The 25,413-nt window shown below is 33.9% G+C and overlaps 1 protein-coding gene across 4 annotated transcripts in view; it reads left to right on the top strand.

Moving 5' to 3' along the window:
• LOC122735941 (cadherin-10) overlaps positions 1–25,413 on the top strand; it is a 301,841-nt gene that overhangs the window by 223,135 nt on the left and 53,293 nt on the right. For all 4 annotated transcript variants that reach the window (XM_043977833.1, XM_043977831.1, XM_043977834.1 and 1 more), the window contains exon 6: positions 21,805–21,992. In XM_043977833.1, coding sequence (XP_043833768.1) covers positions 21,805–21,992 — 188 coding nt within the window. The remainder of the gene's footprint in view (positions 1–21,804; positions 21,993–25,413) is intronic.

Raw genomic sequence — 25,413 nt, 5'->3', positions numbered from 1 at the left:
AGAAACATTGTATGTGAGTTAAGGGGTTATCTACCCCAAGCATGTGAAGACTGTCCCAGCAGAATGGGTGAATGAGAACAATTTGTTCCCACAGCCATGAAGGAGGCTGAAGAGAGTGCTATGGAGTTTTCAGAGCTTGGTCAGACATCAAAGATGTCAAGGTATTCCACTGTATCCTAGTGCATCAGCAGTCCTCTTGACTTTTGTCTTGCCACTGTATTTTAATAACTAACTATGCCTCACTTAAATCTAAATAGTGTGCAAGTCAAGACATTACCCCACTAATGTCATTTTTTTTCTTCAAAAACAAGAAAGAACAACAACTGCCACCATTAAACCATTTGGCCAGATAACCGATACCCACACGCAGACATACATACCTTTGCAACTCCCTTTGTGTGTTGTCTTTTGTGCTCTTTTCCCTTTAGAGTGTAAGGTCATTGAGAGCAAGGGACTGTCTTTCCTACCCAGTACTTAGGCTATGTCTGCCACAAAGTAGGTATTTAATCAATGAGTATTGTAATGTGTTGTGTTGTATTTTTGTTGTACTAAAAAGGAAGTTGTGTTGGGATGGTATTTTAAAGTCATGACATGCTAGTAAGTTACAATACTAGTATTGGTGTCTATGGGAATACAGGGGAAGAGAACTAGTCAAGAGGGGGAATCAGCAAAACTTGATGTTTTAGGGCCTTGGTTTAGTGAAATAAAAGATCCCAAACTAACTGAAATTATGAGGAATTTATTTCAGGTGAAAGGTACTAAGTTCTACCTGGGAGTGTTGCATTTAACGTGCTGATATTGCAGAAATGCTATAGATAGTTGGAGATGTGTGTTTGAGTTTTAAAATAGGTTTCAAGGGGGCAGCTAGGTGGCACAGTGGATAAAGTACCAGCCCTGGAGTCTGGAGGACCTATGTTCAAATCTGGCCTCAGACACCTGACACTTGCTAACTGTTTGACCCTGGGCAAATCCCTTAACCCTCATTTCTCTGCCCAAAATATATATACATACACACGTGCACACACACACACGCACACACACACACACACACACACACACACACACACATGTTTCAAGACTGAACAGAGATTTGGTAGTCATTCTTGTATTGTTTAAAATTCTAAATGTGGGTCCTAATCTGCCCCTCCCCCAGTTCTGGGGCAGGGGGAAAGTTGGATAAAATCACTGATAAATTCAGTAAGAGTTTAAGTTTTTAAAGATTTATTGAAATATATTCTAAGTTAGTGAAGAGAGAGAGAGAGAGAGAGAGAGAGAGAGAGAGATTGAGAACAGATTCCTTATAGCATGAAAAATCCTAGCTTAGATCTAATTCTGTTTAGCCAGAGAGACAGAAACCTTTTGTTTCCTAGCAGCCCACATGAAATTCTTCCACCATGCTGATGTCCTGAATGACCAGGGGGACTCCTGTTCTCCGTCTCCCACCATGCGCCTATTCCTCACCAGAAAGAGAGTCCTTAGTGAGCAAGCATCCCCTTCCTAGTTCGTCTCTCCCTCCCCCAAAGGAGAGATGCTTCACGTTGATTGGTTGAGAGTGGTCTCTTGCTGATGTCAGCAGTACACTATCTCTGAGAACAATTCACTTAGGGCTAGCCAGGTGTGGTCGCCATCCAATCATCCTTAAGTAGGTACTTAGTTTCTCATTCTCACCCAATTCAAACAATACCAAATCAATCAGGTGGGGTCCCTGGGCATCTGCCAAATTCCATTATTTTATCACATTCTCATAGAAGCAATAGTCATAACAATGAATGCAATTTCCAAAAAAGAGAAAATAAAATTTAGAGAACAGTGGACCAAGGAACCCCCTCATTAATTGTTGGTGTACTCAAAAATTAGGTTTGGAAGAGGGTATGAAACCAGTAGAAGATGTGTCAAAGAATGTGGAGGAAGATGAGAAAGTCACATTTTTTAATTCAGAGAAAATGGGTGTTTATTAATTATTTTCTTTGAAGCAGGGAATAATCTCTGGGCTTTCAGTCAGAGAACTCGTATTGAAATATCTTATTCTACCACAAACTAAATTTGTGAACCTGAACAAGTCTCTTCACTTGTCATCTGTTTCCTTCTGCATAAGTAGCAGGTTTGACTCAATGAAATTTATTGTCCCTAAAAGACTCATGATGGAAAATTCTATCCACATCCAGAGAAAGAATTATGGATCCTGAATGCAGATCAAAGTATAATATTTTCACTTTTGGGTGGTTTCTTCATGGTTTCTCCCTTTTGTTCTGATTCTTTGTTCACTACATGACTAATGAGGAAATTTGTTTAATATGTTTATACATATATAACCTATACCAGATTGTTTGCTGTCTTAGGGGGAAGGGAAAAAGGAAGGGAGAAAAAATTGGAATTCAAAATCTTACAAAATTGAATTTTGAAAACTATGTTTACATGTAATTGGAAAAAAATATTATTAAGTAAAAAAAGAAAGAAAAGAAAAAGAATTTGTTGTCCCTTCTGGCTCTAAAGCTATGTTTCTCCAATCTTAGCGTAGGCTGAATTTATGAGGAAAGGTTATCTTAAACAGAAAGAAGGCAGCCAAAATATTTGATGGTGTAGATGTTTCAAGAAATAGGAAGACCAAAAGAAGACCATTTGATATGATAGGAGCAGAAGCCAAAATGCAAAAGATTAAAGCATAGATAGTGAGGAAACAGAGGCATTAAGTATTTAGCAATTAAGAGTAGCAGACAAATGGGTTGACACTTGGATATAACAGGAAGGCAATTTTTTTATTCTGAAAGATAGGAGAGACATGAACACATTTTTAGGAAAAGAGATGAAACCAGTTATGAGAGAGAATTTGAGAAAAACAAGAATATTTAAAGTCCTAAAAGAGGCAGGAATAAATGGGATTAAGTATTTTGGTTCTGAGATGACACATAGTGAGGAGATGTGATACCCCTTCTCCTATTTCTGATGAGAAAGGATGTGATTGTGAATATCTAAAATTCAATTCAATTTATTTTGACAAACACTTGTCAGGGACCTTTAATAATGTGTTATGCCAGGAAAAGGGAATATAAGGAGAAAAACATCTAGTTCTTGTCTTCAAGAAACTTACAATATATTAGGGTAATGCATGTATTTCACTAATTAAATGTAACATGATATTAAGAGGGACTGTGTGTTGGTAACTAGGAAAATGAGGAAATGTACTGGAGAACAAATGAAACCCAAGCAATAACTTGAAGGAAATTAGGTATTCTGGGAACAAGAGTTGAGGAAAGAATGGCTTGCAGAAGTGGGAAACAACTTGGGAAAAGGAAAGAGTGAGAAGCCAAACAAACAAATAAACAGATGAATTGCTGGATTAATAAATGAATGAACTCCATATGAAATAACCTAGTAGGGTAGCATTAGAAAATGAGTAAAATAAGATAACATTGGAAGGGGAGATAGGAGCCAGATTGTGGGAGGCTTTAAACATCAGACTGAGGTATTCCTTGGGCAATAGGGAATCACTGAAAATTTTGAATGAAGGTTTTTCCAGTGTTTTAGGAATATCAGTTTGGTAATTGTAAGGAGAATTGATTGTTTTGGGGGGATGATTAGTAGGGATAAGTAGCTAAGGGCAAGAGTGACTGACCTGGAGAAGGGTTGGCCCATAGTGTCAATTTGGCAAAGAGATCAAGAAAGATAAGATCTGAGAAAAGACCATTCATCAGTTCAGAACTCAATCTTGTCCTGAAGCAGATATGTGCGAATAAAGCTGTTGGGTCCAAAACTGTATCACAAAGAATTTAGAAGTAAGGGAGATGAACTAACAGAGTCAACAAGTGTAGTCAACCCCCCAAAAACTAAATTTTCTGCACTTTCATAGTAGGAGAAATTACATAAACAAATTATGTAATCTGTCCTGTCAGGTTTTTGTTTACTCCAATCAATCAATCAATCAATCAATCAATCAATAAGCATTTATTAAATGCCTATTTGTCAGGTCCTGTTGATATAGCTACCAAGGATGAAACACTCTTCCCCAGTGCTTTTATTCTACCTCCAGCATGAGCACGATAAGTATTAAGGAATAGAAGGGGTACCATTACCATTCACATCAATTATCTCAAAGAAAAGAGCTAAGGGTTGAAAGCCAGAAGTGAATCCTAATTCTGCTAGTCGTGATCTGTGTGATATTAAGTGAATTATTTAACCTCCATGTACATCAGTTACCCAATATACAAAATTAAAGCATTGGACTAGATACATCTAATTTTTGTTTCTCCTCTAAATCCTTGGTATTCCTAAAATTAGTAGAAGACTAAGTCATTTACTGAAAGAATTCAAGTTGAAAAGTGATTATGAGTGAAAGACACTTTGAAAGTAAGTATAGGGCAGCTAGGTGGCACAGTGGATAAAGCACTGGCCTTGGATTCAGGAGGACCTGAGTTCAAATCCAGCCTCAGACACTTGACACTTACTAGCTGTGTGACCCTGGGCAAGTCACTTAACCCTCATTGCCCAGCCAAAAACAAACAAAAAAAAAACAACAGAGAAACAAAAAAAAACCCCAACAACAACAAAGTAAGTATAAAATAAGATAGGGGCAAATCTTTGGATATTTAACAACTACATCAATTGTATAAATTCAAAATTATTCTTTTAATGTTTGTTGTGTTCACTGCATTCGAGACCACGAGGAGTTACATTGGGGTATTTGTCACCAAACATTAAATTATATGGACCTTGAAATAAATGAAGCCACTTTCCTCTATTTATATTTTTCATGCATTCCATAATCATTTTGGAGATCTAGTCATTAATATTTCTAGAGAAAGTCAGTTTTTTGAGGACCAGCATTTGAATCAAGAAAAGGCATATGTCCAGGAGACTGGATATCTGGTCATGAAATTATTTGGCCATGACAGCTCATAGATCACGGGAACAGGGGCAGCTAGGTGGCACAGTGGATAAAGCATCAACCCTGGATTCAGGAGGACCTGAGTTCAAATCTGACCTCAGACAATTGACACTTACTAGGTGTTTTACCCTGGGCAAGTCACTTAACCCTCATTGCCTCACAAAAAAAAAGAAGAAGAAGAAAGAACAAAGGAACAATTACTTTGACTTGTGTAATGATGATGGTAAAGTGATGAGAAGGGAACAGAGGATGCTAAGGATCATACAGTTTTAGTACTCTGACTTTAATAGCTATTTCCAATGACAAAGGTATGTACATATTTGTTAGAAGAATCCAATCTTGACATTGGAAGAAAAACACAGATTACTGAGGGAAGGTGCAATTAAATGAAAGGATGGTTTCCAGGTAGTCTTTGAATAGTCAACAGATTAATGTAGCAGAATAATTTTTATTGTATCTCCAAAAGTGATATGAAATATTTTATAGGATGTCTGAGCATCCTTACTTAAAAAATACTACTAAAATAATTAAAGCATAAAATACCAAAACCAATTGCTGAGGATGAAATGGTAAATCAATTGCATGAAGAATATGACAAAACCTTCCAAATTAAGTTAACCTATACTTTGATATTGGAACCAATGGGAAGCTGAAGGGGGAGGGGAATGACATTAGGATGACTAATATATGTATAGATGATAGAGAGCCATATTACTTCAATGGTATGTTGAAATATTGGGGGGAAAACTAGGAAGACCTCTAAAATATTGTGGTTCAACCTCTGTGATGAACTTTTGGGAGAAAATGGATGAAAGATGTATAGGATAGGAAGTGATAATGGGTCATAAGTTGAATCATTAGACAACTACAAAAACCTTAAGATAAATATCCATTTGGGTATTTGAGTAGTCAGTGTCACATTCTGCACATAGCTGTAGTTCTAAATTCTATTGTTTTTGCCTGGTATATAATTCTCAAGGATTCTGTTTGGTAATCTGCCTTTTATTCTTGTGCTTATATTGATATTGTGGTGCTTTTTGCCCCCACTGCTTGACTCTCAAAAAATTAAAATAGAGAAGGAAAAGGAATCAAGGTATCCCAGGATTTGAATCATATCTGGAAGAGGAAGTAAGTTTTGATCCATGACACTCCTTTTTGTGTGAACATAATAAAACCAGCATTTTGTAACACATCAATTTTATCAGTGTTTTAATGCAGGATTGTGTATAGGTCTCTGGATAGCTTTTTGTGATTTGTTAGGGTAACACAATAACTCAGAAACATTTTTCGTTTGAATCAGTCTATTATTTGATTTTCTTCTGGATCAGAAGTGATGGATAGCTTGAGAGCACTGCATCCATGGTGTGAAGGAATAGGGTATTCCAAGGGAGAAAAATATGGATATAGCATGAAGTTCACCCAGTAAAGCTTCAGAGACTTCACAGGATTGCTGAGGGTTGGCCATGGTGACAAGAAAGTGAGATTTTGAAACATGAATTTACTTCACATTTTTGCTTTCTCTATTGACGTTGTTGCACCTTTCTGTAACAACTTCTCACTCTGTAGAATTTTGAATTGTATAGAAAATTTCTCTTATTGAAACTATAATTTCTAAAATTAAAGCAGATAAATCTATATCTGCTACTATGGAAAAATTAGCTTGTGTAAAAGGAAGACAGTTGTAACTTTTAGGTCTGAGTACATTTTTTGATTTAAGTGATAATCTCATCAGTGTACCTTTAATCATTTAAACTTTGTTGCTTTCATGATAAATTATATACCATTATTAATACTTCCAATAATGTACAGTAAATGAATGTAAATGTCTCTTCCCAAATGCATTTGAAGGAGTGGGCTTACTGTTGTCATTTACAATGTCAAGGATTATGTAAAAAAAAAGATAAAGTTATACTTAAGTCAATTTAATTTAATTTAACAAAATTCAAATATAGTCTTATTTAATAATAGCCTTTATAACCAAAAACTTATAAAATTTAATCGACAATGGGAAAATACAATTTACCTTAGATTAAGTGATGTACTTATTAATGTAGCATACTCTTATCTCCTTATCTCATTCATAAAATTGTTAATTTGTATACAAAAAAAAGAGGCAAGATCAAAAGGCATTTTGTGGGTCTGTACAAAAATCTGCCTAAAATCATTTGAAGACCTTACTTATTTTTCTATTTATACATTTTTCCCCTGAATAACCCTGATTTTCAGCCTATACTAACTGAATCCACTGAGTAATTGTTTGGCTTGTTACTTGTGTTAGTAACTCATGTAAACATGAGCTGTGCAAAGTAGAGAAGTAAGCGCTATAGGTGGAAGAGATCAGAATATCAAATTTCCACCTGACACCATCTTTGCTATTATTCATAACAGATTTTTCGCAGTCTGCCATAGAATAGTGCTTTTCTCCCAGTATAACCACACAGTGAGAGATGTAGCAGGTTCATAGAATGCCACCTGCAATGCCTCACTACAGAGTTTACTGATACTGGGTTTACTGAAGTATACCAATGGCTAGATTAGATCAAGCAGCATATAAATGCCTAAACTTAATCCATTTCTTGATCATGTTGACTGATCTGACAAATGTAAATGATCTCTGTCTCTGTCTCTGTCTGCCTGTCTCTCTCTCTGGCTAGTGGATTGATTCATATTTATAAAGTAACATTTTTATTTGTTTTTTATTGCTATTATTCAAAAAATACTTCTCAGGTATATACATGATTGATAATCCTCTGCTTCCTTCCTTCCTATGGATTCTCTGGTTGCCTCCCCCAGGTTCTGGTTTCTCTATCCCCTTGCTGTCCTCTAAGGATCCTTAGCTTCCTAGGGAACAGAAGACTCTCAGTTGTTGTCAGTGACTCTTAATGCCCTCAAAGGATTTTGTTTATTCATGTAGCTGTCCTATACAAAATAAATCCCCTTCATGCTGTTTTAAATTTAGTGTATGTAATAATGTCTTGAGAATTCTAATATATATTCTAGATATAAATATTGTTACTTGGAATTTTTCATATGCATATTTAATCACAAAAGTCCATTGTTGAAACTATGCCATTTGATGTATATCCAGTAAAAATAAATGGGCAGGGACAGCTAGGTGGTGCAGCCCTGAATTCAAGAGGAACTGAGTTCAAATCCAGCCTCAGTCACTTGACCCTGGGCAAGTCACTTAGCCTTCATTGCCCTGAAAAAAAAATTATATAAAAATTTTATGCTTAAAATTAATAGTACCTAATTTCATTTGTAAGTAATTTCATGTGAAGTATTTAGCATAATTGTTAAATAATTAAACTTACTAATTAAAAGGACTATTCCTGAAATGATATATATATGCACATACATATACATATATATATATGTATGTATATGTATGTGCATGTATCTATATATGTATATATATATATGTATGTGTGTGTATATATATATTATATATATATATATAATTAACCAAACCTCTAAAGTAAGCTTTGTCTGAAATGCACAAATGTCCATTTCTAATATAAAACTTTTCAGGTGTCCTCTTGAATATCTAAGTTGACAAAGTCACTTCTTAAAGTAATTGAAATCAAAAGGCTTCAGCTATCCTTTATCCTATATTGTAATTGTATTTCAAAGTTTAAAAAATAGACTGAGTACTCCAGAAAGAAATCTAGTCAGTCACCAAAGATTGATTAAGCACTTACTATGTTCCAGGGAAGGTGCTAATCACTCAAGATAGGGAAAAAATGTACTTGTCTTTAAGAAACTTGCATTCTAATGGGGGAGAAAACATGCAAAGATTTATACAAGCTGTGTACAATGTAAATGGAAGGTAATCTCACAAAGAAGACATTAGAAGCAGGATGGCAAGGAGAATATTCCAAACATGGAGGATAGCCAATAAGAAAAGCATGGAGACAGGAGACCAGGTGTCAGGTGCAAGAAACAAGTAAACCAGTATAATTGAACTGTAAAATTTGGGAGTAAAGTATAATAAGACTATGAAGGAAGGAAGGTGACAGGACTTAAATAACTCTATATGCCAAGCATACATTTTATATTTGATTATATTTTATTACATAAAGCTAATAGGGCCCCACTGGAGTTTATCAAGTGGCAAAACAGGGAATGATCGCATGGTAAGATTTGCGCTATAGGAAAATCATTTTGCTAGGTGAGTACAGGATAGATTGAGGCAGGGATAATACAGAAAAGTAATACAATAGTCCAGATGAATATAGAGAAGAGGACATATACAGGAAATATTCTGAAGGTAGACTTGACAAACCAACAACAAATCATTTATGTGAGGTAATAGACATAAGGAGTTGGGAATGACACAGAGATTGTAAACTTGTATTAATGGGGAAATGGAGGTGCCCTGGACAATAATATAAAAGTTGGGAAGAGGTGAATGTTTGGGCAGAAAGGTAATGTGTCATGTTTAAATTGCCTATTGGACATTGAATTTGACATGTTTAAAAGAGATTTGGTGACAGGAAACTAGAATTCAGGAGAACGATTAGAGTTGGATATGTGGATCTAGTAATCATCTCTGTAGAAATGACAATAGAACCTACAATGGAGCTGATGATAGTACAGAGGAAGAAGAAAAGGGGACTCAAGACAGAGCCTTGGAACATATTGATGGCTACTTAATGTGAACTGGAGAAACATGTGTAACAAAGGACTCTGAGGAGTGGTTATTAAGGTAAGAGGAGAATCAGAAGAGATCAGTGATTATAAATCCAAGTAAAAGAGAATTCCAAGAAAAGAGAGTAATCAACAGTACTAAAGTCTACAAAAAGCTTAAGAAGGGGCAGCTAGATGGCACAGTGGATAAAGCACTGGCCTTGGATTCAGGAGGACCTGAGTTCAAATCCAGCCTCAGACACTTGACACTTACTAGCAGTGTGACCCTGGGCAAGTCACTTAACCCCAATTGCCTCACCAAAAAAAAAAAAAAAAAAAAAAGCTTAAGAAGTATGAGGACTGAGAAAAATCCACTAGATTTTTTAATTATAATGTCATGGAAAACTTTGGAAAGAGAAGCTGCAAATGAGAACAGAGATTATAATTCAGCTTGCAGAATGTGTAGAATCAAGGAGGAGGAGATGAAGTGGAGGCACTGAGTCACTGATGGCTTCCTCAAAGATTTTAATGATGAAGGAGAAGAAAATTATAAGGTATAGCTAGCAAGTAGCATTCGATTTAGGTGAGATTTTTGTTATTTCTATTTGTTCCTAAGAATGGAGGAGGTATGGGTGTATTTGTAGGCATTAGGAATTGGACCAGCACATACCAGCACATAAAGAGATAAAAAAAAAAAGTGTTGATGCTAGAGGATGCAATGTATTAGAGAAGACAGAAGGGAATGAGATGAAGGCTGCATGTTGAGGCTTTTAACTAGTCAGGGAGAAAGACCAACTCTATGTGTGATACAGGTGTGAAAGAGGAATATTGGGGGAGATTACTAATGTGAGATAATGAAGAGGAGAAAAGAAGTAGCTCTCTGGGAATGGCCTCAATGTTTTTTGTTGATGTATGAGGCAAGGCCCCCCGGAAGCTTCATAAGAAGATTGAGAAGGGTGAAAATTTGTGGTGTGAGAGATACTAAATTGAAATTATAAAAATAATCCAAACAATTAGAAAAATATTAATTGCTAATGGGTAGACTGAGCCAACATAATAAAATGACATCCTAACTAAATTAATCTATTTATTTAGTGCCATAGCAATCAAACTTTCAAAAATATTTTATAGAGCTCAAAAAATAAAAACACAATTCATCTTGAGGAACAAAAGCTCAAGGATATCAAGGGCATCAATGAAAGGAAATATGAAAGAAGGTAGTCTAGTAGTACCAGATCTTAGATTACAAAGTGATAATCAGTACTAGCTGAGAAATAGAGTGGTAGATCAGTGGAATAGATTAGGTATGAATTACACTATAGTAATCTAGTATATGATAAACCCAAAGATCCAAACGTTGGCAAAAAAAAACTCATTTCTTCATGAAAAGTACTAGGAAAACTGGAAAACATTATGGAAGAAATTTGGTATAGACTAATATTTCATACCATATGCTAAAATAAAGTCAAAATAGGTAGATGATTTACACATGAAGAATGATACCATAATCAAATTAAGAGAGAATGGAATAGTTCATCTGTCAGATTTATGAACAGAGGAAGAATTTAGGACCAAAGATGATTTAGAGAACATTAAAAAATATAAAATAGATAATTTTTATTATATCAGTGAAAAAGGTTTTGTACAAACAAAACCAATGTAACCAAAATTATAAGGAAAGCAGAAAGCTGGGAAAGAATTTTTGTAACAAGCATCACTGAAAAATCCTCATTTCTCAAATATAAATACAAGTCATTCCCTAATTGATAAATGGACAAAGGATATGAACAGGCAGTTTTCAGGCAAAGAAATTTATCTATAGTAATATTTTTAAATGCTTTACATCACTATTGATCAGAGAAATGAAAATTGAAACAACTCCGAGGTATGACCTCACACCTATCAAAGTGGCAAATATAACAAAAAAGGGAAATGTTGGATGTTGAAGACATGGGAAAACTAGAATGCTAATTCACTATTAGTGTAGTGATGAACATATCCAGCATTCTGGAGAGAAATTTGGAACTATGCCCAACAGGCTATCAAACCGTACATACTCTTTGATTCAGCAATACCACTACTTAGATTTATATCCCAAAGATATTCCCCAAAAGAGAAAAATACCTATTTGTACAAAAATATTGATAGTTGCTCTTTATGTGGTGGCTAAAATTAGAAATCAAAGCAATACCCATCAACTGGAAAAACAAGCTGTGGTATATGATTTTAATGGAATATTATTGTTCTATAAGAAATGACAAGCAGGATAATTTCAGAAAGGCCTGGAATGACTTCTATGAATGGATGTATAGTGACATGAGCAGAACCAGGAGAATGTTGTGCACAGTGACATCAATATTGTTTGATGAAGAACTGTGAATGACTTAACTATTCTAAATAATACAATGATCCAAGACAATCCCAAAGGACTATCAATGAAACATATTACCCATCCCCAAAGAAAGAACTGATATTTATGGAACAGACTGAAGCATTATATTTTTCATTTTATTTCCTTCATTCTTTTCTTTTATTACAGTCTTCTTGAATAAATTACTAATATGGTCATGTTTTACATAATTGCACATGTGCAACCTATGTCTCTTTGTTTACTACCTGGGGGGAGGGAAGGGATAGATAGAATTTGAAACTCAAGACTTTATATAAAAATGTTTATTATCCCACCCCAAAAAAAAGAATTCAGGAGAAAAAAGAAATTATAAAAATATCATGTAATTGATATAATCATCAGTTACTTGATACTGTCCATCTTCATGGTAGTAATCAACAGGTAAGATTTGTCAAGGTGTGGTCAGTGAAAGGTCAGAAAAGCAAAGGACTTGAGTGTAAAGTATTGTGTAGATTTGAAGTATATTTGCTGTTAGGTTTTTGTATTTGTATATTAACAATCAAATACTTATTGTTTGATAAGAGTTCCCAATAATATTGTTCTAGAAGATTTATACAGGAATGTCAAATGTATATTCAGTAAATTTCTATTTATTGGACAGTTCCATAATACTTATATCTATTGCAGAAATAGATTGGATTTACTAATTGCTAATTTTCACTTTGTAGAATCAGCTTTCCCTTGATTAGGGATCCTAAAGGTATTCCAGATTCCATTTGCATATATTAAAATCATCAGGAACATTTTAACTAAAGCACCTCCCTGGGAAGGTGTATTATCAAGACAAAGAAAGAAATTAAGTTAAAGACATCCATGTTCCCTCTTTATCAGGAAGATAAGATATATTATAACCTTTCTTCATGCTTGTATTTTTTCTCAAATAATACATCTACTTGTATTAGACTACCTCCAGTTTTACAATTGCCAGCATTAACATTGCATTGCATTATGCTTGCATATCTACACATATCCTCTCTAATTTGGTTCCTCCAAAAACTTTGACCTGTAATTTTAGCAAGGTGCCACCCACTCATGATGGTGATTACTTTGGAAATACAGGTTATATAATTTAGGTGTCCTCTGGTATGGATGAAATAGCTACATCAGAAACAAAATCATTTTTTTTAAAGAACCCTTTAAAATCAGTCTGGGATTTAATAACTCAATAATTAGAGTAATAATATCAGAAGCATGATTTAAAAGGAGACAAAATATTTAAAAAGATAACATGGAAACTTTTTTATTAGTATCAAATGTGAAATAAAATATGGAGCTATGGTATCTCTGATGGTATTGGCTAAGATCATGAAGGCTGTCCTGTATAGTCAAATGGAAGCATGCTACCTAAAATGACAAGACCCTCAAGATGTGTTTCTTATAAATGACGTGTTTACTGAGTTAAACCCAGAGCATTATAGGGCGTCCAACTGAGATTACAACACTCAAAGGAGTTCAAACTGAAAATACATAAAAGCAAACATCAAGTTAATAAGCTCATTGTTAAGACTATGATACGTATGTAAATACCTTTCACAAGACAGGCCACCCTATCAATATTCATTGCATATGTGACAGTTTCTCAAACTGGTGGATCAGTTAGAGAAAATCCTCTTGTTTGGCCACCTTAGTCATCTGACTTATCTCCAAAAGATTTTTATTTTTCTTGAGGGGTCATTTCAAACTGTTGTGGATGCAAACTGTTTTGTATATATATATACATATATATATATATATATATATATCATCCTTTGTATGATTTTAACATTAGAATTAGAAATGTAGTGTTTTTCAATCACTGAGCAGTTCCTGCTTAGATTTTTTATAAGAAGTCTGAGGACTAGCCCCTCAAGAAGATCAGAAAACAGTTTTACAAGGCATTTTCTGTGAATGTAGGTGCTATATATAGAGTATTCACACTTTGTATAGAATAAAGTACTGAGTAGTATTTATGGGAAGCATCATTGTACCATGAAAAGAGTACAGGATCTGGGGTCACAGGACCCAGGTTCAAATCTATCTGTCCAACCTACTACTTGTATAACCATAGACAATTATTTTTATTTCCATGTACTTCAGGTTTCTCATCTCTAAAATGGGGGAAGTGAGAGGTTAGGGTGGGGTTGAAATAGATTTTCTCTGAGGTCCTTTTCAGCTCTAAATCAATTGCATCTATGATTCTATCGTCCTGTGACTTAGGGAAAGCTAAGATTCACAGTTATCTGGGGGTCTCACACTGCATTTTCCTTAGTTTATGTACTAGATATTCTTGGAGGCTTATATTCGCAAGCTGACTCCAAGATGAATCTGGTTCTTCTGTTTGTGTACAAATGGTAAGTCTATATGGGGAAAGGGTTGGAAGGGGTGGGAGACTGCATTGATCTTGGACAGGTTGTTGCAAAAGCGATTGTCATGAAGGCTGGCTGGCAGCCTTTAGCTGTGATGAGAATTTTGAGTTTATCTTCTTAATTCCCTCACATATGTTGGGGAGAATCCTATTTTGGGATAGGGATAGTGTCAGTGGATTAAGAATTAGGTGTCCAGGGGGCGGCTAGGTAGCGCAGTGGATAAAGCACCGGCCCTGGATTCAGGAGTACCTGAGTTCAAATCCGGCCTCAGACACTTGACTTACTAGCTGTGTGACCCTGGGCAAGTCACTTAACCCCCATTGCCTGCAAAAAAAAAAAGAATTAGGTGTCCATAGTAATAACAACTTCTTTGGCACTTAAGTATTTCTTATTGAGAGGATTGAATTTGATCTGTATCATTTTCTTATTGATATTATTTACATTTGATCTGGTTTTATCTTGTAACTGCTTAAGTCATAGTTCCCTGTCTCTGAACTTAATTCAGAATTCAGCTGGCCACTAATGGATTAAAAGTTTTTTAAAAATCCAACTCTAGGGACAGCTAGGTGGCACAATGGAAAAAACACTAGCCCTGGATTCAGGAGGACCTGACTTCAAATCCAGCCTCAGACACTTGATACTTACTAGCTATGTGACCGTGGGCATGTCACTTAACCCTCATTGCCCCAAAAAAAATAAAAATAAAAATCCAACTCTACCACAAATCAATGTTCTCGCCTCAAGGAATTTTGTTGTCCTTAGGGTACGTAAGTGAACACAAGGGAATCAGGTCTAATTTCATTATACCACCAAGCTTTAGGGATATCTGGTTTGCTGTCCAAAAAGTCTGGGCCTCTATCTTCTTGCTGGACTCAAACAATGAATACTTCTTAGTCTCTGGAGAGAAGTAGGGGGTCATTATTAGTACCTAATTACCAAACTTCCACCAACTATGTTGTTCCCCACACCTCCGCTATGTAAGCAATCATGTTTGCCTCAACCCCATAATGTCACCCACACTCTTCTGTGCATTGTTCTGTACTCCCCAAAACCTATAAAAAGGAAGCAGTCCTTTAGCTCAAAGTCTTTGGCATAAACTGGTATCTACTGAGCTATTTTATTCTCCAGTTACCAGCCCTTATAATAAAATGTTCTCGTGTTCAAACAAATATTCCTGTTGAACTTTTTTGTTAAATTTCAATGAGAACATTACTCCTTTTGCATGCATAGTATAAACAAAAATTTTCTATTATTCCCTTTCATTCTAGTCTTAATTATAACATTCAGAAATACAAAACAAACGTGGCAGCCAGATTCCTAGTGTTGCCACAATACTCTCCCAAAGTCAAGAACTTCCCAGTCATCTGTCTCTTGTGTAACTCCCGTATTCATTCTCCATTTATCATCTTTACTACATACAATTTGTCATTTTTGTCATAGAATAACTGCTTCTCCATAGTTCTTTGGGTTTTTTAATTTTTAAATCATATCTAAAATAGCATCAAAGATTTTAAATTGATTACTAATAAGTAAGTTTTCTCACACAAATTATTTCAGATAACCATTCAATGCACAAGTTTGACAATATAAAATAATTGAAATATTTTATAGAACAATAATAAAAACTAAAAATACTGAAATAACAAAATAGCATTTGAAATACTGAAATAAAATATCAAAATAATTCAATAAATAGCACATTATAAAATATTACAATAAATAATGGAAAAAATAATAAAAAGTAGAGAGAACTAAATTGAAATTTCTTCTACTTATCCACATCTGTATTTAAAGTAGACCTAGGTAAAATTGAGAAACAGGTGGTTTTATCTTTCAAAATATCCACTTCCTTTCCAATCCTCCTGTCCTACTCTCAGATCAGTCTTTGCCCTGCCCTTACCTTGTCCTGGCTATCCAGTGTCTCATTTCTAACAGACCATGTCCTCAAGTACCTGCCAACAATACTTCACCCAAAGATGTTAGTAATACCCAATTAAGACAACAGACCTCATACTATATTTCAATTTAAAAGATGATCTTTAAACACTGAAAAACTTTAAAGGCCAAAAGAAGAAATAATATATGGTTCCATTTCAGATACTAGGACAAAGGGTGGAAAAGATACATATAAAGATGCTGTTCATCAAATCACATCACTCCTTAGAACAGCCCTCTTTATAAATATATATGTGGGGTTTTCCTGGTGTAGCTATATTAGTATAACATGTGTAAAAAGCTAAATTGAATTTCTGCTCCTCAAATTCATATACCTACCATATCTTTGTTCTGAAGTGAATAATCAGGCATGTAAAAATACTAACTAGGGGAAAATATTTGTCTACATTAGAGTTTAAAGAAGAAACATTTGATTCAATCTGGCACCTGGGACTGAACTTAAAACAGCTTCAAATTGGAATTGATGGAAAAGTGTACAACATAATTAAAGCACTATCAACTGTAAGATAAAAATAAATAGCATGCAAGCAGATGCCTTTGAGAAAGAAATGGGGGATGGGTTATCAACTCGGTTTTTGTTTTCAATGTATGAAAAACCAATTCCCCTCTGCTTGTTTTCATTTCCTTAATATATTCTACTACATATCAAATATCATATGATTAAAATTTGTTAGATATCACTTAAATAATTTATTTGCTTAAAAAAGCAAGTTATAGTAGGTTATAGTGGAGAGAACTCTGTAGACTGAGTCTGAAGATCAAGTTTCAAATTCTTCTCTGCTGCCACTATCTATTAACTTGACTTCCTTTTTCTTAGCATCCTCTTCCATAAAATAAGGCATTTGGTTTATATAATCTGCAAGATTTGCTTTCATTTCAAAATCTGTGTTTCAGAACTACCTTGGCATTTCCCATGAATAAGCAAATCTATAATGTATAAAACTGATGTGCATAAGATAATTACCCATAACCCTATAATCAAAATTCATAGATAGATATAGATACACAAACACAGTATTTCAAATGCTATTTTGTTATTATTTCAGTATTTTTTGTGTGCTCACACACATGGATTTTAGGATCATTCTAAATTATGTAAATAATGCATTTACATATATTCTTAGTGTAAATATATGTGAGCCCATAATACATATACATTTAGAAGCACACAGAGATGCACGCATGTTTCTATATTAACATATGAATATATAAACATATCAGCCTTACCTCCTTTGAAAATCTAGCTAGAGAAATATTTCTAAATAAAATTCTAAAAGATCTTATGTCCTAAAATTTTGTCAAAAACTCCACAATGACTTTTTTAATAAAAGAAATACATAATAGAATCAGAGAACTTTACTTTGTGCAAGGGTCCTTGGAAATTATCAAAATCAATCCAATGATTTTATAGTTGAGTAGACAGAGGTGTGAGACTTGCTTAAGGTCAAATAGCTAGGTAGAAGTAGAACAGAATTATAATCCAAGTACCCTGATTGCTAATCATACTGCTCTCTCTTTCTCTCTCTCTCTCTCTCTCTCTCTCTCTCTCTCTCTCTCTCTCTGTCCTGCTTTTCAATGCCTTTCTTTCTTTTTTTAACTTTAAAAATAATTTATGGAATAAAACAAGCATTTCAATGACAGTATAATAAAAGATTATTACACATGAAACTGCAACTCTATGTAAAACTTTCTATTCATTTTAAATATATAATAAAGTTATTGTGTAAATTTCTTTTTATCTTTTGTTTTTTCCCCACTTCACCCCACTCAGAGATGGCTACCTTTAGACAGAAAAATGTGTATGTATGTAAAATAGTTCTATACATACTTTTATTTATCAGTTCTTTTTCTGGATGTGGATGCCTTTTTCTACAAAGGCTGAGACACAAGCATCTGGATTATATGAAACACATCATGAACCAGTATTATGCCTTATCAATAAATATATAACATTAAAAGTAATTTAAAATAGAACAGTGAGGAATGTTATTGTATTAATTGAATTTCTTAATTTGTAGAAATTGAATGCATATGTGTATATATGCACGTATATAAATATTGCTCCAAAAATTAACAAAATAGTATATGAATTGTATGGTCCATGGCAATGTACAGATCAAGCCATGGAAAAAAGCAAAATGCACATAATTTCATATATCTGTTGGCCTTCTATGGACTCATAAGTATTGTAAATTTTCTTACTTAGTTAAAGTGACCCCTCAAAAGCAATCTCCTCATGACCAGGTCATTGATAAACACCCTCTTCAATTTAGCTAAACTAGTTCACATACAACAAATGTATGCATTTTAGAAGCAGCCTTTCAATCTTACCAGGACCTTCCCAGGGTTGCTTTGAAGCCAACTTGTACTGGTCCTAGAAAGCTTGTTGCTAGATCTTCAGTGTGAGCATTTATACCTCTGAAATTAGTAAACGCTATAAATCAGGGCTTGAGTGTTTTTTCTTATTATTTATTCTTAATAAATTTAGAGAGAAAATGTGAAGTGCATTTTAATCTTTTGAAATGTCATTTATACATTTATTTTCCCAGAGAGCCAATTGTTAAATATTTACTAGCACACCCCTGAACTTGCCAGAATTTGCACCCTACTAACCTTATTTGGAGCAAGCCATATTCATCTCCATAACAAATTAAGAAAGTAGAATAGATCTTTAATGAAGGAGAAAAAAATTAAGAAAATTTAATAATACATTGTTATGGATCTCTGAACATAATTTTGATGACAATTTAAATGCAATCAGATTTTCAGAACCCAGGTATACCTCTAAGAAACCAAATTAAGTAATTGCAAAATCCCTGAAAGTGGAAATAAAAAGTAGGACATATCCCCAGTGGAAATCCCAACAGTCAAGTCTATGGAATGGACCATTCTAAAGGAATCAAAAATATTTTTTTCATTCTTTTAAAAGAAAACACAGGGCAGCTAGGTGGTGCAGTGGATAAAGCACCGGCCCTGGATTCAGGAGTACCTGAGTTCAAATCTGGCCTCAGACACTTGACACATACTAGCTCTGTGACCCTGGGCAAGTCACTTAACCCCCTTTGCCCTGCAAAAAAAAAAAATAAAGAAAAAAGAAAAAAAAAGGAAATACAGAGTTTTTGGAGTGAGATTTTTCAAGATGAACAAAACAAAAATAATATCTATTTAATAGAATCAGAAAAATGTATTCTGTGAATTACATTTCTAGAAAAAAAGAAAGATATAGCAAAAAGAACCCTATGCCAAGATGTCAGATTATTGTTTATTGGGAAATTTAAAAAAAATTAAAAACCTGTCAGAGTATACTAATTCCATACACTTCTTAGAAGCCTTACCAGATACTGTATTTTATCTTTGTTATAACATAATTCTCCAACTAAAACTCTTAAAAGAAACTAATAACTATGTCTATTTTATCCATAATTCATTTAGAAATCTTATTTTGACTTTTTGCATCATTTCATCATTTATTCACATCAAAATTACATTGAATATTGTCTGTATAAGTCATTTTTCAGAATTTAAAGAAGGTAAAAACGTAAGAACATTTTCCCATGTGGTATCTGGGGCCAAGATGACTATTTCTTATTCTACTGACTACAATAACTACTCACACTTTTGTAGCATTTTAAGGTTTATAAAATAATTTTCTCCTAACCATCCTCTGGGCTAGGTAATTCAGATTATTCCTGTTTTATAAGTATGAAAATTTAACTAGAGAGAACTTAACTCACTTGTCCAAAGTCACACATGTAGTAATAGTCAAGATATGAACCCATGACTTCTGTCTTATTATTTTTAATCTAGGAACTTTTCTAGTGATGTTGGTGTTATTTGGTTATTTATATTTTAGAAATGTCCCTAGTAAGTTCTTGAATAGGGTACAATCTGATGACTGTACCAGGAAAATGATAGACATTTTGGATTTAGACATGAATTGGTTTAACTAGATAGAGCATAACAACAATTTTCTGTTCATATTAGTGATGAATGAGAAACATCATGGTGCAATGAAGAGAGAGTAGGCTGTTTCAAGTCCTGCCTCTGACTTACACTTGCTTTGCAAACCTTTGCAAGTCAATTAACAGTGACATGGTACTCTAGAGAGGCACTTCTTTAAGACCATTGGTTGCAGGGAAAGTATAAAAACTATATCTTTAGAGGCTATGTACCTATCCTAAAACTCCCTGTATCAAGGAAATCATATTTAGTCCCTATGCGTACTGACTATGATGCAGAGAGAACTAGCTGTTATTTGATTTCATGGTGCTGATCATATCCAATTAGTGGATTCTGTATAACACAACTAAGTGAAGTCTCAGCGGATTATATTAAATGTGTGTAAAAGATTAGCAAAACTTGAAAACAATCTATCATCAAAGAATATTTTATTGGAACTGGCCCAAGGTCAGGACCTTCATCAGCCTCCATCTGAAGTTTTGTGTTCAGTTCTGAGAACTACATTCTGAGGTGGACAGTGACAAATGGGATAGTGAAGGACCTTTTATATATGATGGATGGGGTTAGCTTGAAGAATCCAGACATGTTATGCCCAGAGAAAAGAACACTTAGGGGAGACATGATACCTAACTTTAAATATTTGAAGAATTGTCTTGTGGAGTAGGGACTAAAGTTATTGTGGCATTGGAAGGCTGAACCAGGAGCAGTGAGTAGAAATTCCAAAGAGGCAAAATGAACCTTGTTATAATTGGGATTCATTTTATATATGTATTATACAAGATGGTTGTTCAAATTCTGTGATTCTTCAATTCTGTGAAACAACACTTTAATGCATGAAATATATTTTACATATATTACCTCTCAATAGCTCTTTGAGAAAAATACTACATGCATTATTAGTCCCATTCTAGAGATGAGGAAAAAGAGAATGAATTGTCAAGTGTATATGGGCACAGAGTGAACTATCTATTGAAGGTGAGATTTTTAGTCCTGACTTTAAATTTTGCTACTTCTTGGACCACAAACAATTGCATTGTAGGTTGAACTTAGATACCTACTGAGATGCCTTCCAACTCTCAAAATTTGTGATTCTTTCCCAGACAATCTAATCCCCCTTTCCTTTTTCCTCAAAAGTATACAACCTTTACAAGATCTGAGTTCAGGAAAGAGACGAGAGATCAGTGTGTATGTATACACACACACATATGATATATATAATACACACAAACACACATCATCATCATCATCATTTAACCCATGGATCTGATATGATCACCAAATGAGAGTGTAGTAAGAGATGGGAACTCCAAGGACAGCACATTTTTCTCCCACAAAATGGCCAAGGATATTGGGGGAAAACATACTGGCTTTCTTATTCTTTCCTTCCTGCTCCAACTGAGATATTAATAGATAATTATACATACCATGAATAATTAACAGAGGTTAGACAATTAGATAATGGGTAACATCAAGTGAACATTTGGAATGCAACAGTGACCCTGTCTGGTTAGTATTCTCTGTGTTTCTATATAACAGAATGTCTTTTTTTTTTTTTCATTGCTGCACATTTTCCCAATACTTATGAACCTCTGTTAAAGTTAGTTTTGTTTTGTTTTTTTCAGACACCATCCATCTTCGTGTTCCTGAATCCTCCCCAGTTGGCACAGCCATTGGCAGTGTGAAAGCAACTGATGCTGACACTGGAAAAAATGCTGAAATAGAATATAGAATTATTGATGGAGATGGAACTGATATGTTTGACATCATAACTCAAAAGGACACCCAGGAAGGCATCCTTACTGTGAGAAAGGTGCACATGTTCAGTATCAATCAAGTGCCTGTTAGTTTAGGGAGTAGGGCATAAAATACATTCAGTACTCATGGAAGCTCTTTGAATTCAAAGGGCTATAATGGGACTTGAGAATTTTGATGCTGTATTTAAAATATGTTTGGCATGATTCAAGAAAGACAGAGTCAGTGGGCTCCTTTAAAAGAAAATTTGTTTGACCAAAAGATATGCTGATGAAATAAATGAAATTTTAAAAATTAATAAAATATTAAATACAGTTGAGCCATTTTCTCCTTCTATTTTCATGGTATTGTCTCATAAAACATAGTTTAGTAATAGACATATGGTGGCACAAAGGATAGAGTGCTGAGCCTGTAGTCAGGAAGACATCTTCCTGCATTCAAATATAGTTGCAAATACTTACTAGCTGTGTGATGCTGGTCAAAGTCATTTAACCAGTGTCCTCATATATAAAAAGAACTGGAGAAGGAAATGGAAAAGTACTCCGGTATCTTTGCCAAGAAAACCTCAAATCAGGTCACAAAGAGTCAGGCACAACTGAAAATGACTGGCATGATAATATTATTGTTTCATAAGTAAATGTGACTTATTGGACAAAGATAAGAGTGCACCATCACAGTTGAGGGAGCCATAAAGAAATAGCACAGCACATTTCCTAATGCATGAAATAATACGAGTGGGTTTTATTACTAGATTAGTAGCACAAATTAAAGAAAAATATAATTATTTTAATTTCTTCTTATGTGATGTGGTTTATACTTTTTAGTTATTGTGATCTTGAAGCCCACAGAAATGTTATTGAGTGCCTTCCATACAGAAAATACTTAATAAATATTGATTGAACTTAAATTTAATTGAGCCCAATGAAAAATTATTTGTATCAATGGTGTTTTAGGGCAGACCTTGTTGCATTCACAAAGCTCATGTGTATTAAAAAAAAATAGGAAAGCACAAAAGTGAAAAAAAGATAAGGTCATATTTGGGTGAATGGCATGGACCTACAAATAGTTTAAAATGGATCAAACATATAGCTTCAAACTAAGATGATACAAAGGGAATTGTGTGAATTCTTTGAATAGAATAGTATGTATATAACTGTGAGTCAGTAATCTGCTGGCCTGCTATTAAAAAAAAAAAGATGTTTCTTCAATAAGCCATAGAAAAGACCTGATCAGAAGCTGAATGGAAACAGGGGAATAGGTGTAACAGAGAGAGAGAGAATGCAATCTAATGAAGTCAGCACTGTTTTGTGTATAACTCTAGGGAGACCTCTTGATTTACTGGATACAATTAATTAGCTATTATTTTGTACTTGTAATAGCCATAGAATGTCAAGATGAGAGTTTCCCCTTTTGTTTCAACAAATTTTCTAATTATGATATGACCTTTAAAAATAATCCTTTTTAAAAGCACTTTCTGGAAATATTACATGTAGTTTACAAAATATGTCACAAAATCCATTAGACTTTTCAAATTGAACTATAGGAGCATTTTAAAATTCAATTAAAGATGTTGTCTTCAAAACATTATTTTATTCCTATCATATGGTTTTATTATTAAAAAAGATAAATCACAATTTAAGGTATTTTCCATTCTCAGTTGAAATTTATTGAAACAAATGAAGAGTTCTCATTAAAATGGATTGAATTAGGAGTTCGTGATGATTTTTCTATTCAATGCCTAAAGTGTTCATTATAGTAATGTGTTTTTTGTTCCTTTCTTTAAAATAAATATGTATACTCTCACATGCTTCACGATCCTTCAAGGCATCACCTGAAAAAATCACTGAATTTCTAGAATTCCTTTGGTTTTTGTTTTGTTTTTATTTTTTTTGGCAGGGCAACGAGGGTTAAATGACTTGCCCAGGGTCACACAGCTAGTAAGTGTCAAGTGTCTGAGGTGAGATTTGAACTCAGGTCCTCCTGAATCCAGGGCTGGTGCTTTATCCACAGCATTACCTAACTGCCCCCTTGCTGTTTGTTTTAAGTTAAAACAAAGCATATTCACATGTTATGTTTCCTTTTGTGAAAAAGTCATACAGTACTTCTGTTCAATAGATATGGATGATAGATATATAGATATATAGATAGACAGATAAATAAATAAATCATAGATGGACTGAACCCAAAGATAACATAGGCATAGAAAATAATGATCAAAAGTATATATTAAAATAGATAAATTCAGGGTATATTTTATATATTTAAAATTATTAAATCAAACTGACAGAATATATTCATTTTGAAATGTTAAGCTTTGAAATGTAGAACTGAGTAACATCTACTGAAATAATTATATATTCATTGAAAACAAGATCATGAATTTTAGTATGCAAAGATCTGCACAAAATTTGTCCTAATTATTGTATTTAATTAATATAAAATACTCTGTCTACATAGGAGAATTCATACCAAAAGTAATGAAAAGAACATTAGGGAATTTTACAAATTTTATCATAGTCATTGTTTTTTGTTGTTCCCCCCAGAAAGTTATTAAATAATATGGATGAACAGAAAAACCTTTGTCCTTAGGAATTCAGTAGAAAATCTCCTGAGAATCTTTATTCAATCATTTTTATTGTAGCAAAAGTGAATCTTCATCTTATTCAGGGGACTTGGATTACAGAGGTAAAAATAATAGAATCTCCCATCTTTGTTTATTCTCCTGTCATTGATGATTTTTTTTTATCACTCTACTGCTAGTAGAGTTATCAGAGCAGGCAACAAAATGATTAGTGATTTTTGTTTGTTTGGTTTTTAAGATAATATACTAAATTCATTCCTATTCTAAAGATGAATAAGAAATAGCTAATAAATCATATCTTTATTTTTGCTAATCATATTTGTCTTTGTTAAGAAATTCCAGTGGCAAAAAAGCCCAACCTACATTTTTTTTTTTTGGTTCTAGACATACCCTGAAGCTTGGGATTTTCATTATCCTAGGAAACCAAGAGTTATATTAATCATAAGCCCTTTGGTTTTGATATAAAAAAAGAAAATAAGTTTTCATTATGAGGACTTAATAAAATGTGAAACTTTGAGAATTGCCCAATCTTCTTTTCTGTACAACCCATCTTAAAAAAACTTAAAGTCACTTATAAATTCTTAGATGGAAAATGACCCCTGTGATGATAATCTTTCTCTTCAGTAGTGCTCTCTCTTTTTTCTGTTGGGAAAGATCCCTCACTCTACCTTCTTCTGAAGGATCATCCTAAGTATCCTAATAATCTTGACCTAAAAGCTATCATCAGATAGCCTTAACTCGCCTTGGACACTCAAGTCTAAGATTTAGTTGGAAGGAATCTAGGAATTGTCCTCCCAGTATAGTAGATGAAGACCTCCTAAAGGAGAATTTAAGCAAAGTTTTTGCTGCTGCCTGATTCCTAGTAGTCAAAATAGGAGGGATGTCTTTAAACTGGCCC

Source organism: Dromiciops gliroides, chromosome 1, assembly GCF_019393635.1.
Source record: "Dromiciops gliroides isolate mDroGli1 chromosome 1, mDroGli1.pri, whole genome shotgun sequence".
Lineage (NCBI taxonomy): Eukaryota > Metazoa > Chordata > Mammalia > Microbiotheria > Microbiotheriidae > Dromiciops > Dromiciops gliroides.
Note: the sequence above shows the minus strand (reverse complement) of the source record. Positions and strands in the feature narration are given on the sequence as shown.